Source organism: Zeugodacus cucurbitae, chromosome 4, assembly GCF_028554725.1.
Source record: "Zeugodacus cucurbitae isolate PBARC_wt_2022May chromosome 4, idZeuCucr1.2, whole genome shotgun sequence".
Classification (NCBI taxonomy): domain Eukaryota; kingdom Metazoa; phylum Arthropoda; class Insecta; order Diptera; family Tephritidae; genus Zeugodacus; species Zeugodacus cucurbitae.
The window spans coordinates 47,897,187-47,909,800 of record NC_071669.1 but is presented as its reverse complement, the minus strand read 5'-3'; the positions used below and the strand labels follow the sequence as shown (position 1 = coordinate 47,909,800).

At 33.4% G+C, this 12,614-nt stretch overlaps 2 protein-coding genes across 3 annotated transcripts; one reads left to right on the top strand and one right to left on the bottom strand.

Moving 5' to 3' along the window:
• The first annotated feature begins 1,950 nt into the window (after positions 1–1,950).
• LOC105220979 (diphosphoinositol polyphosphate phosphohydrolase 2) lies at positions 1,951–5,982 on the top strand. Of its 2 annotated transcripts, XM_011197577.3 has the most exons (5): positions 1,951–2,687; positions 2,853–3,059; positions 4,080–4,178; positions 4,242–4,397; positions 4,472–5,982. In XM_011197577.3, exons 3-5 carry the CDS (start codon positions 4,080–4,082, stop codon positions 4,706–4,708), a joined length of 492 nt encoding a protein of 163 aa, XP_011195879.1. In that variant the 5' UTR covers positions 1,951–2,687; positions 2,853–3,059; the 3' UTR covers positions 4,709–5,982. The 2 variants fall into 2 exon arrangements, with proteins under 2 accessions (XP_011195879.1, XP_011195880.1); XM_011197578.3 differs by lacking the exons at positions 1,951–2,687; positions 2,853–3,059 and adding an exon at positions 3,392–3,531.
• Positions 5,983–7,639: 1,657 nt separating this feature from the next.
• Positions 7,640–11,721, bottom strand: LOC105220980 (uncharacterized). The gene is made up of 6 exons (XM_011197579.3): positions 11,123–11,721; positions 10,908–11,054; positions 10,701–10,838; positions 9,027–9,214; positions 8,418–8,549; positions 7,640–8,355 (listed from the first exon to the last, which is right to left on the bottom strand). The coding sequence occupies exons 1-6, from the start codon at positions 11,270–11,272 to the stop codon at positions 8,070–8,072; spliced, it is 1,041 nt and encodes a 346-aa protein (XP_011195881.1). The 5' UTR covers positions 11,273–11,721; the 3' UTR covers positions 7,640–8,069.
• Positions 11,722–12,614: the final 893 nt, after the last annotated feature.

The following is a 12,614-nucleotide window of genomic DNA, read 5'->3' as shown; positions in this document are numbered from 1 at the left end:
TGTATGTATATGAGCAAATGATATTTGCCAATAAAATTTTATTGTGCACTTTATTGCTGCCACATTTGCTGCAACAACAAATGCATTTCTAATAGCAACAACAATTATGTGGTATTTATTTAACAATTTGGTATAGTTATGTTGCTTTTTGGATTGTTGTTGTTATTGTTGTAATTGTCACCATGCTGCAAGCGCAAGTTATTTGTTATTTATATGGTTGACCGGAAATATTGACACTACTATTGGCCACTTATGAGTTTATTGTTTTTGTTCTTGTTTTTTATTCTGAATTTACGGTCTGGGAATGTGGTTTTCCTTTCCGCCGTACAATGGAAATGCTTGCGAAATGTAAAATATGTGGGCAGTGGGAATGTTGGTTGCTTAATTGGGCCAAATGCAGTTGCCTTCGGAGGAATGCAAATAACATTTTTTGTGGTAATTTTCGTTATGGAATTCTTATGTGGATAAGCTGTAACTAATAAGAGCAATTGAAAGAGAGGGAGTGAAGGAAATAGTTTATAATAAGAGTGAATTTGGTAGTATTTGAACGTTTACCTCACAAAAACAAATCTTCAGTACAGAGAAACTATAATAGGTTCGTTAGATAGTGGTTAGATCAAATATCAATCAAGAAAAACAGGCAAACTCTGATATTGCCGACGCAAAATCTAGTTGCTGTTACGCTGAATTGCTGGAACCAAAGGAGATTGCTCTGAAGTTTCAGTGCTCAGTGATAATCAATGACGCCTTGAAGTCATTATTGATTCAGCAGTTCCAATTTAAATTAGTTTTATACAATAAAAGAGCTCTAGGTACTTACAAACTCCATCAAAACATTGTTGTAAATGGGCAATTTCCGTAGTCACCTTGCTGTTAATGTCATTTCTAAATCAATCTGGAGTAAAATTTGAGCATCTTTCCATTCACATCCTGCTGATAATCTCCAATCCAAGTGCTTTCCCAATCCACAGCTTTTACACAAATAATCATGAAGGAATCAAACGTCCGCTGTCACTTCCTCCGTCTGCTTTTGATTTTTCAGGCTGCAGCGCTATTTAAAATAAAATTTGTTAACATATTCTTTTATAACATGGGATGGCAGTTACTAAACGTTTTCCTGCGTTAATTGCGAGCACAAAAAGTAGTTTTTTATCTTCAAAATTCTGCGTTAATTATTTCTTACGTTTTACAACGTTTCAACGTTCCCACATTTCCTTCCGTTATTTCTGTGGCGCTGCCAACTAAATATATATTCAGTTTGGCAGTATTTGTTTATTACCTTTTTAAAGCGGCCACCCCCAACTAATAAAGCAATAATTTTATATTTCTAATAATTTTCCAACATAATTCGATTTTATAGCATTTAAGGCAACGAATTATCAAATATTTAGTTGGTATATATTTAAGTTTTAAAACGTGGAAAAACGCTTCACTTAAATTTTTCAATTTCGCTTTGCCAACTATTGAAAAGAGCGTGTAGCTTAAGCCAATCAAAGCCTGGGCACAACTTTATTTTTGCGTTCTATCTAAAAAAACTTTACAATCCGTGAAAAGTAAATCATATAAATATATACAACATTCGCTGTTGTCGTTACTGATTAAAAAATATATAATTGTCTTTGATGGCTGCACAACTTTTCAATTCATACAATTTGAACATTTTCAATTTCAACACTGGCATTTTCAGTGAATCGAAACCTGTTTATGATAAAACTACGAATCATTTTGTATCAAATATATTTGTTTTAAACCTTTCCAGCAAATAAGACTTGGATTTTCATCACAGTCAAATTTCTACAATCTGATATGATTTGCTGTAAAATGAATAAAAATTAATTTAGTTAACACCATAACTGTGGCATCATTGCAACCGATAAATTCCTCAACTATGCATTCAGTGGATTTTAGCCAAATGCCAACAAACGAACCGGTAAAAGTCACTTTGACATGTAACAGTGCTGCCAAATTTCGTGCATAGTTGTGGTTGTCAAATTTCGTGCAATTTCTTTATGTACTCTTCATTTGCTGTGAAATAATTAAAAGTGTAAAGAAGTTGTGTTTAAAGTGTTGCATTGGTTTTCTGCATCGTCAACGAGCAGAAAATTGCCAAAAAATTATATAGTGTATATAAAAAAGAAGTGCAGCCGCCGCCGCTAAGAACGCAGCAGCCGCAATTGTGTGCCCAAGCGAAAGATGGGGAAGCAGGTGTCTAAGTAAAAGTAGATAAGCAACGTCTGGAAGCAGTTTTCTTTGCTTTACAACGCAGACAAAGAAAAAGCAACAGCAATAATATAAGAATTCACACTCGTGTGGAAAATATAACACACACATCAAGTCGAGAACCGATCAGCAGCGCTGTGACGACGACAACGACGACGTCGACGTTGACTTGACGAAAAGTAGAAAAAAGTACATCTGCAATAGCAGCAGTTTTGCAAAGACAACCGCCAGCAGCAGGCCTACACGCAAAACAGCAAACAACAAAAAAACTACACAAAAATGCTCATATTGCAAAGCTAAACAACAATTTGCCACTTTTCCCCACAATTTTCGTTTTCGTTTTTTGCATAATTTAAAACTTTCTTACGTCGACTTTTAATTTCTTCCTGTGCCTCTGCAAAGCGCATATTGCTTGCCGTCAACTGTGTGCGCCACATACCTTACGACCAACCTGCCGGTCGACCTACGTAAGTACTATCAATCAGTAAAATGCGAGTATGACGAGTGCAACGCCCACCGAGTGGTGGCTAATATGTCTCACGTTTGTTTTAAACAGTGTCTACATTATTTTATCAATATATATTTGTTTTTGTTAGCTTACATACGCTAATAAATGATTTTTTCTCTTTCAGTTATATAGAGTATTTGGTGAATATTACTTTATTCATTCATTTAAACTCTTGTCAAATAATACACATTTAGCAAACGAAAGCTATTTGGGCTCTACTGATTTCACAAGTTTTTCAAAGTTTGCTAACCACGCGTTCTCCAAAAAAATAAAGCTTATTTTCCTACAAGATTATATATTGCCAGTAACTGAATAGCAAAATTAATTAAAGGTAAGTAACATTATAGTATCTTTGAATGTTAAGTATGAAAAAAAAAATGTACTGGATTTGTGTATGTATGTATATTTATGTGTACTCGGCGCTTAAGCGCAAATTTAATTTCCATACTTTATCAAATCAGGTTAGCTCTATTTAACAAGCTTATATACATATTTGTAGGCTTGTAAACATAGGCCTGCCTTGGAGCATAGCAGACATAAGTCACGTGCAATTTATTGCACATTCAATACAAAATTAATTATTTAAACAAACAAAGCCACAGGTCAGCGCTTATCTCCAGTGATGCAAACAGTGTTTATTTATACATTAAAGTATTCAAGAGGCATGACTTACATGCGCTAAGAAGCCGGTTGTTCAGCGGTTAGCAAATTGCCAATTCAGCAGTTTTAGGTGCACGCTCATGTGAAGGAGCACGATACCGGTCTAAACGCCAACTGCTGCTTTGTAATAATAATAACTCGAGGTAGCCGCAGACAGTGCTAAATAAAAATCTGTTATTTTCGTAAAAAAGAAAGAGTTGCAATAAACTCTTGTGCGTAGATATTTATTTATAAGTGAATTTAAATAGTTTGTGATGTAATAATTGTCTGTATATGAAATGTCAAGTGTGCACCACAAGTAAAGCAGAGTGAAGTAACTTTAGCAAATCTTATTTTTTTAATATTTCAAGTTCGCAAATTTCGTGTGTCTGTTTGCATTGCACATACGCACATACATACATAAGCGTAAAATATTCATAGCTAACACACTGTTTGCAATAATAAAAAACGTGCTGCCCAACCGCAATCTCATAAAAGCACACACAATTAATGGAGATAAGCGAAATGTGCGATTTTAATTACGTTCTTGTAGATTTTGGCAATGCCGCAGCTACCCAATAACCAATGCAATGCACATATTGCTATGCTTATCGCTATCTGAAAATTAGAAACTCACATATAAACGCTATTTATATCAGACACAGGCATATGCTACATAAATAAAAATTATTAATTGCTTTTTGAATTTTAGATGGTTAAGGAAAAGCCTAATTCTACACGAATTTATGACAAGGATGGCTTTCGCCGTCGTGCCGCTTGCATTTGTGTGCGTTCCGATGCCGAGGCAGAGGTATGAAATAAATGTTTAATTTCTCATATTTTGTATTAATTCGCAATTTATTTTGGTGTCTAGGTGTTGCTGGTGACATCGTCACGCCGCCCGGAATTGTGGATTGTGCCCGGTGGCGGTGTTGAGCCCGAAGAGGAACCTTCGGTAACGGCTGTGCGTGAAGTGCTCGAAGAGGCCGGCGTTGTGGGCAAACTCGGCCGCTGTTTAGGTGTTTTCGAAGTGAGTGTAGAGTGTTATATAGACAATTTGAATGTGAATACTAAAGTGATTGTGATTTATTTTTCTGTGCTTAGAATCGCGAACATAAGCATCGCACCGAAGTGTTTGTCATGACCGTTACCAATGAGTTGGAGGAATGGGAGGATTCGCGTAGCATTGGCCGTAAACGCCAATGGTTTTCCATTGACGATGCGTTGACACAATTGGCACTGCATAAACCGACACAACGGCACTATTTAATGCAGTTAAGGCATTCAAAAAGTAATACGACCGCTTCGAATACACCACCAGCATCGCCTACAGAAACATAAGGATAAAGGATAAAGCAAATTTGTCACACCAACACACATGCGTAGGTGCAGTGCAACTACGTGTGCGGCGACACGTGGACCGTAGACTTAAAGTGACACCCACAAACACACCAACACACACACACATATATATTAGCATATAAACATATACACACGCATACTTTGGTGCGACGGTGTTTGCACGCATCACCAACACAGTTGCTGTCAGGCACACTGCTGCAGCTCATGTTATTAGCTATAATAATACATTTAATTTTCCTCCTATTATTTTGGCTAATTTGCACACAATTCACTTTCATCAAAAATTTACTTTTGTTTTACGAAAAAAAGCGTAGTGCATGCAACCACACACACACACATACACTTTATTATATACAAAAATCATTACCATTTAATTATGCCGTAAAGTGAAACATGTAATAATAATAAACAATAGTATTTAGTTGAAAAGTTTATTTGAATTATGCAAAACACCATAGACTCTATACAATTATGCTCCACATCAAACAACAATATTCATCACTAACGTTAAGATACTTTTTAATACTGTAATAAAGTCTATCTACTATTTAAGTTGAACAAAGTGAACAATGTAAAAGCAACTGTTTGCAAAGTTGTCTGACAAAACAACAAAAAAAAAAAAACATTAAAATTTATAAAAAAGAAAAGAAATAATGCAAAAAGCGTTATAAAAAAAGAAAAGTAAAAACTGTATTGTTGACTTTAACTGGTACGCAGTTTTAGTTTGTTGGGCATGCAAAATTTCACGCAGTAAACGTGAATAATCTAAATATAGATATTTTCATAAAAAAATAAAAATAAAGAAAAGTGATGAAAAATTAATCAAGTGCATGGCCACAATGATAACAATGCAATTGACGCAATTAATAATAATTTAAACAATAAATAAATGCCGAAAAAAAGTTGAATTGAAAACTTTAAAAAAATTTGCACATTTTTTGTAAATTTCTACCTAGATTTTCTACTATTTTATAATTTAAACGAAACGATAAATGAAACAAATGCTTATAACTACTTACTATTGTAATGTATGTATGTATATTGAAGTTGCGCCAAGCTGCTTTTTGCGGAAGCAATTAAAATTGTGTAATCAAAATTCTAAAGTAAAAACAAAAACAAGAAAAACAAAAACAAATTAATATGTTTAAATAAGCAAACAAAACAATTATGAGTAACTAGCATGTATAAAATAAACGCAGAGCAAAGAGAAAGTTATCGAATTTTGTGTGCGTTAATTTTGATTTGCGAAAATATTTTGCGTTTGTTTTTTTCTGTTACACACCAACCCCATATTGACTGTAGTTGCCTTTCGTATTGTATAGATTGGCTGTTAAGACGATGCTAACAGCGCTTTGATACGCATTTATGTGTTTTTTATTTTATTTTAATTTTTTTGGTTTTTTACTATTTTTTTATTTCTTTTATATAATAATTTTTTCGTTTTTTATATTTGTTTGTTTTTTAATTTTTTTGTTTTATTTTTTAAAATTTTTTTGTTTTTTTATTTTTTATAATTTTTTTGTTTTTTTTAATTTTTTTTTTTATAATTTTTTTCTATTTTTTTTTTGTTTTTGAATTTTTTTATATTTTTTTTTGTTTTTTAATTTTGTTTTTATAATTTTTTTTTATAATTTTTTTGTTTTTTATTTTTTTATTATTTTTTTCTATTTTTTTGTTTTTTAACTTTTTTATTCAATTTTTATATCTTTTTGTTTCTTATTTTTTTTTTAATATTTTTTTGTTTTTTAATTTTTTTTTTTAATTTTTTTTTTTAATTTTTTTTTTTATTTTATATAATTTTTTTGTTTTTTAATTTTTTTTTTATTATTTTTTTATATTATTTTGTTTTTTAATTTTTTATTATAATTTTTTTTGTTTTTTTTTTCAATTTTTTTATATTTTTTTTGCTTTTTATTTATTTTTTTATTTTTTATTCTATTTATTCTTTTTTCGTTTTTTATTTTTTTTTTTGTTTTTATTTATATTGGTTTTTATTTATTTTTTGTTTTTTATTTTTTTTGTTTTTTTTGTTATTTAATTTCTTATATTTTTTTTGTTTTTTAATAGTTTTTTATATTTTTTTTTTATTTTTTTTTATTTGTTAATTTTTTTGTATTCTTTTGTTTTTTAATTTTTTTTTTATTTTTTAATTATTTAAATTTTTTTGTTTTTTAATTTTTTTTTATAATTTTTTAAATTTTTTGTTTTTTTTTTATTTTATATATATTTTTTTATTTTTTTTTGTTTTTTTTTGTTTTTTTTGTATTTTTTTTGTATTTTTTTTTTTTTTGTAATTCAATGTTAGTGGCTAAAATGTGTGCTAGCAATTAGTAAGTCATTGCAATCACAGCCTCACTGCTGCCGTTGTAGCCAAGTGGCGCATACCTTTCAGCGCGGATTTTGTTTTTTCAATTATTGCTCGTGCTTCCTGCAACAGCCGTGGCACACACATACAAATGTATTTCTCAAACACACACACACATACACGTTAGACTCAACTAAACGCAGTCACACTGACATTGTTAAGGAAAATGAAAAGTAATTTCTAATTTAAATATTTAATAAATAAATATATAAATAATAAATAAAAAATAAAAAGAAATATTAAAAAAAAAAATAAAAAATATTTAAATAATAATGAAATAAAATATAAATAATAATAACTAAAAAATTAATAAAAAGTAATTTAAAAAAAATACTAAATCGTTTTAAACATTGTAAAAGCGCATATACATATACATAAAATAACGGATAAGTGAGTGAAAAAAATAATAACTGTTGCAATTATATAATATTAATAAAAACACAAGAAAAAAAAACAAAAATATATTATAAATGTAAAATCAGCAAAAAAAAAAAAATAAAAAAGAAACAAACGAAAGAAATATTAGAACGAACACTTTCTTTTTGTTGCTTGTACGAACATTATTTATTTTCCATGTAAAGATTTTTTCTTTTTCATTTTTGTAAATAAAGTGATATTGGCGATTTTGGAGCTTTTCAAAAAAATCTAATGGCATATATGATTTGTACGTATGTATGTATACAAGAGTATTTGTTTACAGTTAGTTTTGGCAATGAGTATTTGTTGTTTTTTTATAAAAAGTTAAATACTTATCATGAAGAGCAACGCTGTCATATATAAGTATTTAAGTATGTACATATGTCAACATGTCAATTTGTTTGTATGTATGCTTATGTATAACAGGAAGTCATTATGTACTTATGATCTCATGTATCGCAGCATGTAAGTATGACCTGTCTGGATGTATTTATTGTATATATAAATGTAAAAATGAAGAAAGTATGTTTGTATCTCAGGCTCTTTGCTTGCCAGCATCTACAAATGGTATGGTGTATACTTTCGTTTGCACTTCTCCTCATAGAATTGCTGCATCCCCGGCTGTACGAGCAAGTCCTCAAATCGTTCTCTAAATATCTGCACATAATCACATAAGAGTTGGATATTATCATGTCTAGGCGCCTCACGGCATATGCGTTGCTGGCAGCTACCGCGACAGTCATGCCAGTCACAATCGCTGTCGTACCAGCAAGCGGCACCGTTCACCAGCCGCTTGTGCAGTTGACTCTCCAGCTTCATGTAGTCTGCGTTCACCGCCTTGAGTCTAACGGTAAAAAATTTGTGTATATGTATTTTAAAGTAGAATTCAGCGCAATTGTTAGTTACCTGGCATCTGCCGTTAAACCAAAATTCTCCAATTTGATACGGCAGATTTTCACTGGATCTGGTTTCATCATATCCAAGCGCAAAATATATTCGTACAATGTTTTGAAGTTGAAGTGTTTATGTGGACGATTGCTGCAAGAAATAATTTCTTGATTACATTAGTTTGGTAACCTATACAGGGTGTCTCAATATCAATATCATTCGAAAAAAAAATACTAGGGTTTCTCTTCAGACTTTGATAGGAAATACTATGTGACCGAAATCCCTGAGCGACAACAAGAAAAAGTTATGAAAACCCAAAATTAGTTAAAATCTAAAAATGTTAGACCTGGCACATGTCGGAAAATGATTACATACTCCGAGCAGCATTGCAAGAATTGGAAATACAGTGGATCCTGCATAACCCGAACTTCTATAACTCGATCTCTTGAATTGACAATAGAAGTCAAATTTCATACCAATTACCTTCCGTAACTCGGAAGTCGCTCTAACTCGAAGTTTTTTTGTGGATCATGGTGGTTCGTGTTACGGAAGTTCGCTGAGTAGAATGGAGATTAATACCCCATTTCTTTGGCAGTACAAAGAGTAAAAAAAAAAACAGTTACTCACGATTTCGATGGTATCTCTAATTGCTCCGTTGCATACATGGAACCGCAATTGCCCAGTATAGTTGGAAATAACGCTTCATCTTCGAAGAGCTTGGTCATCAAATAGTCATTGTTGTTGAAAAGCCACCAGAACTGTTGTATTTGGCTTGGTTGATTTTCATCGATTTCATGGTTGATTAGGCGTTTTAGCTGTTCGTAAAGAAATCGGAGAAAATACATACATTAATAAAAATATATAAAAAATATTTTTTATGGGAATGGCTACTTAGTCTCCTGCTGGAGCTTCTATAGCATGACAGTTTATTAATGACAATCTTATACTCGGCTTTTTGGTTGCTGCCATTCCGGTTTCTGGGATAGAAAAAATCGTGTTTTGTAGGTGTATGAGAATTTAAGCTATTGTAAAATAATACCACAGATTCATTGGACCATTAAATTATGGACCAAACTTGTTTCAGCGATTGTGGAGCTCATCGAAATTTTGGTTTGTTATGGTTGTAAGGGTTATCCAAACCTGCTTGAACCGGCAAGCCTAAATTATTGAAGTCATCTAACGGGAAGCTCAGGAAAAGAGCTATTTCAATAGGGTCGGACCGGAAAGAGGTGTTAGATGAGTGGGGTTTAGAGGGCATGCAAAGAAAAGGTTAGCGTCAGGCGGGGGCTCTTTGCATGCAGTACATATGTATGTACATATGTTGATTATGTCAGGATCTAGTCTGGATAAGTACGAGTTTAACCAGCTACAGTACCCAGTACGAGGTTACGCCAGGGTCACTTTAGTTTTGCGAAGCAACTCGAGCTGTGTGTCTGCGATGGGTGGTGTTTTATCTCTAAATACGCCATTACGAGGAGGGAGTCAATGAAGGTGTTAACGGCTCCTCTGTGTGAAAGTCGGTAGCATCCGAAGTCCGGTCGGTATAGTCCTGTATGTCATCGACGTATTTCAGGAAGGTACTCTTGATAGCCCTGCGACGATTCTCGGTTTCCAGTAGCTGGCTGCAGGGATTATTTCGACATAAGCATCCCAACAGAAACTGTCTGGAGAGTATTTCGTTATGCTCCTTCACAGGTAGCATACGGGCCTCATTGTATAAATGCGGATGACATCAAGATGCAACCAGTGGCTGTCCGGAGAGAAGTATTTTGAGAAGTCTGAAGCTTCACCAACAACGTCCTACTGCATCGAGGTGACCATAAAGGGGCAGCGTAGTTTATGACCATCGGTCGAAGGCCTGGTAATTTGCCATCAACGTTTCTTTGTCTTTACCCCATATGCTGCCGGCTAGCGACTTGAGGATTTTGTTGCGGCTCTGTACCTTGGTCACAATGGCGGTCGAATGGGAGTGAAAGAGTACCGCCTATACAGTGTAACACTCAAAATTTTGGGGTTATTGACAGTCGGAATTTTGATGCCAACGACAAAAATATTCAGGTTTAGACTGCACTCTTTCGCCCAGTTGGTGAATATGGTCGCTGTGGATTTGGTAGGGGAGACTGTTAAGTTCCTTGTAGTGAAGAAGCGAGAAAGGTCGAGGAGGTAGCCGAACTTTAGCTATCGTAGTAATCAGTAATTCAGATGCTTTCCGAAAAGTTTTTATTCGTAAACTTCTGAGTTCTTCTTTCTCCTATTGAAGTGAATTCAAAATATTAAAGCTTAAGTTCGCCCTAAACTCACCACATTATCTTCCAGCGTCACATTATAATTGAGCAATAGATGCATTTTGATCATGTGCTGTAAGTCTGAAGATTTCGGGTAAACATTATTTCCATCGGTATCTTGCCATGCCAGACCGTCATAATTTTCCGTCGCAAACTAAAGATGAAATGTGTAATCGGTTAGTTTGGTATTGCTTATCGCTTTATATTTCATAATATGTTTTACATGAAATTCGTAAACATTGCCATTTCTTTCGGCGGAAAAAAATTGTAGAGTCCCGCCGATACAGTTAAAATTTGTAAAGGGTGTCGCTTCGCTGCAGAATTCTTCACAAAAAGCGCCACTGGTTTCGTTTAAATTGTAAGATTGACACTGCGAGAGATATACATATGTAATCAACTCAACAAAAATATTAATAAATCTTTCCGACTTTTACTTACTAAGTGGGATATTATAACGTTTTTTAAGATGGTCGAGCAAAACAGTGCGAAAAGAACAAACGAAATGGGTATCGAAACAAGAATAACACAAAGGAAACGGTAAAATTTGCGTGGTCCACGCAGTATCCGGAGGCAGCTCATGTAGAGCATCGTGGGAAGCGCTTCTTGGTTGTACAGTGTTATTAAAATAGTATTATGTATGCTCGTGTATTATTATGTTTTCATGTGTATTTCAATGTGCACAATCAAATTGCTTATCACCGCCGCTTTGACTTTGCGTTTTTTATTTTCTTGTACTTTGTTGGAAGCGTTGAAAAACACCACTAACCGCGAATTATTGTCTAACTAGCTTCGTTGCTTATGCGCTGGTGCTGATAGTGGTGGATGTTGATTGTTTTGACACAAACAGGACTTGCGCACTCGTTCCATGCCAGTTTATGGTTATCTCTTTCATTATTTTCAAACCGGCACAGCTGTCTGCAATTCGTCAATAGCTCATTATAGTTTCTTAAGGGGTTAGGTGGATTTGAAATTTTCAAAATTTTAAGAAAAAAGTAAAAATTTTTAATGATGAAAATAATATCCAACAAGTAAGGAAAGGCTAAGTTCGGCTAATTTTAATTTTATTAAGATAACACGCAATTCGACCATATATTCGACATAAACAATAGAATCAATAGAATAACGAAAATCATCATAAATAGTATATGGGGACTGAGGTAATTCCTGAACCGATTTCACTCGTTTTCACCACCAAGATACAAGAAAAAAATTCAGAGGGAATGAATTACATTAAAATATCTGAGAGATTTATCTATATTGTAGGTGAAAAAATTACCCTTAGGCTCTGAGTTCTTCATGTTCGATATCAGGGGCCTTGAAGAGTCATGGTCCAATTTTGACATTTTTCCACAAGTGATGTCACAGCTCAAATACAGTATTTGTGTAAAGTTTTATTCCGCTATCTTCATTGGTTCCTAATGTATATATTATATAGTGAAGGAATAAGATGGAATTCAGAATTGAGTTATATGGAAAGTAGGCGTTTTTGTACAAAATTGAAAATGGGCGTGGCATCGCCCACTTAAGGGTCAAAAACCATATCTCAGGAACTACTCGACCGATTTCAATGAAACTTGGTTTGTAATAGTTTCCTTACATCCCAATGATATGTTGTGAAAAGAGGACAAATTGTTTCACAACCACGCCTACTTCCTATATACCAGAACTTTGAAGATGATCTGAATCGTTAACTTTACAATATATAAAGTAAGCACTAGTGAAGATATCGATGCAGAACTTTGCATAAATACTACCTTTATAGTGTGGCAGCCCCATTCTAAAAGTTGACAGCGACACCTATCAAAAACGGATACGCTTTCATCTTTCGCCAGCGCGTATTGTACCTCTTCAAACGTGTGCCGAATAAGAAAGTTATGGAGAAATCGTTAGCAGACATCCGAAATAATGCGTTAACCTCCGAAAAGCATTC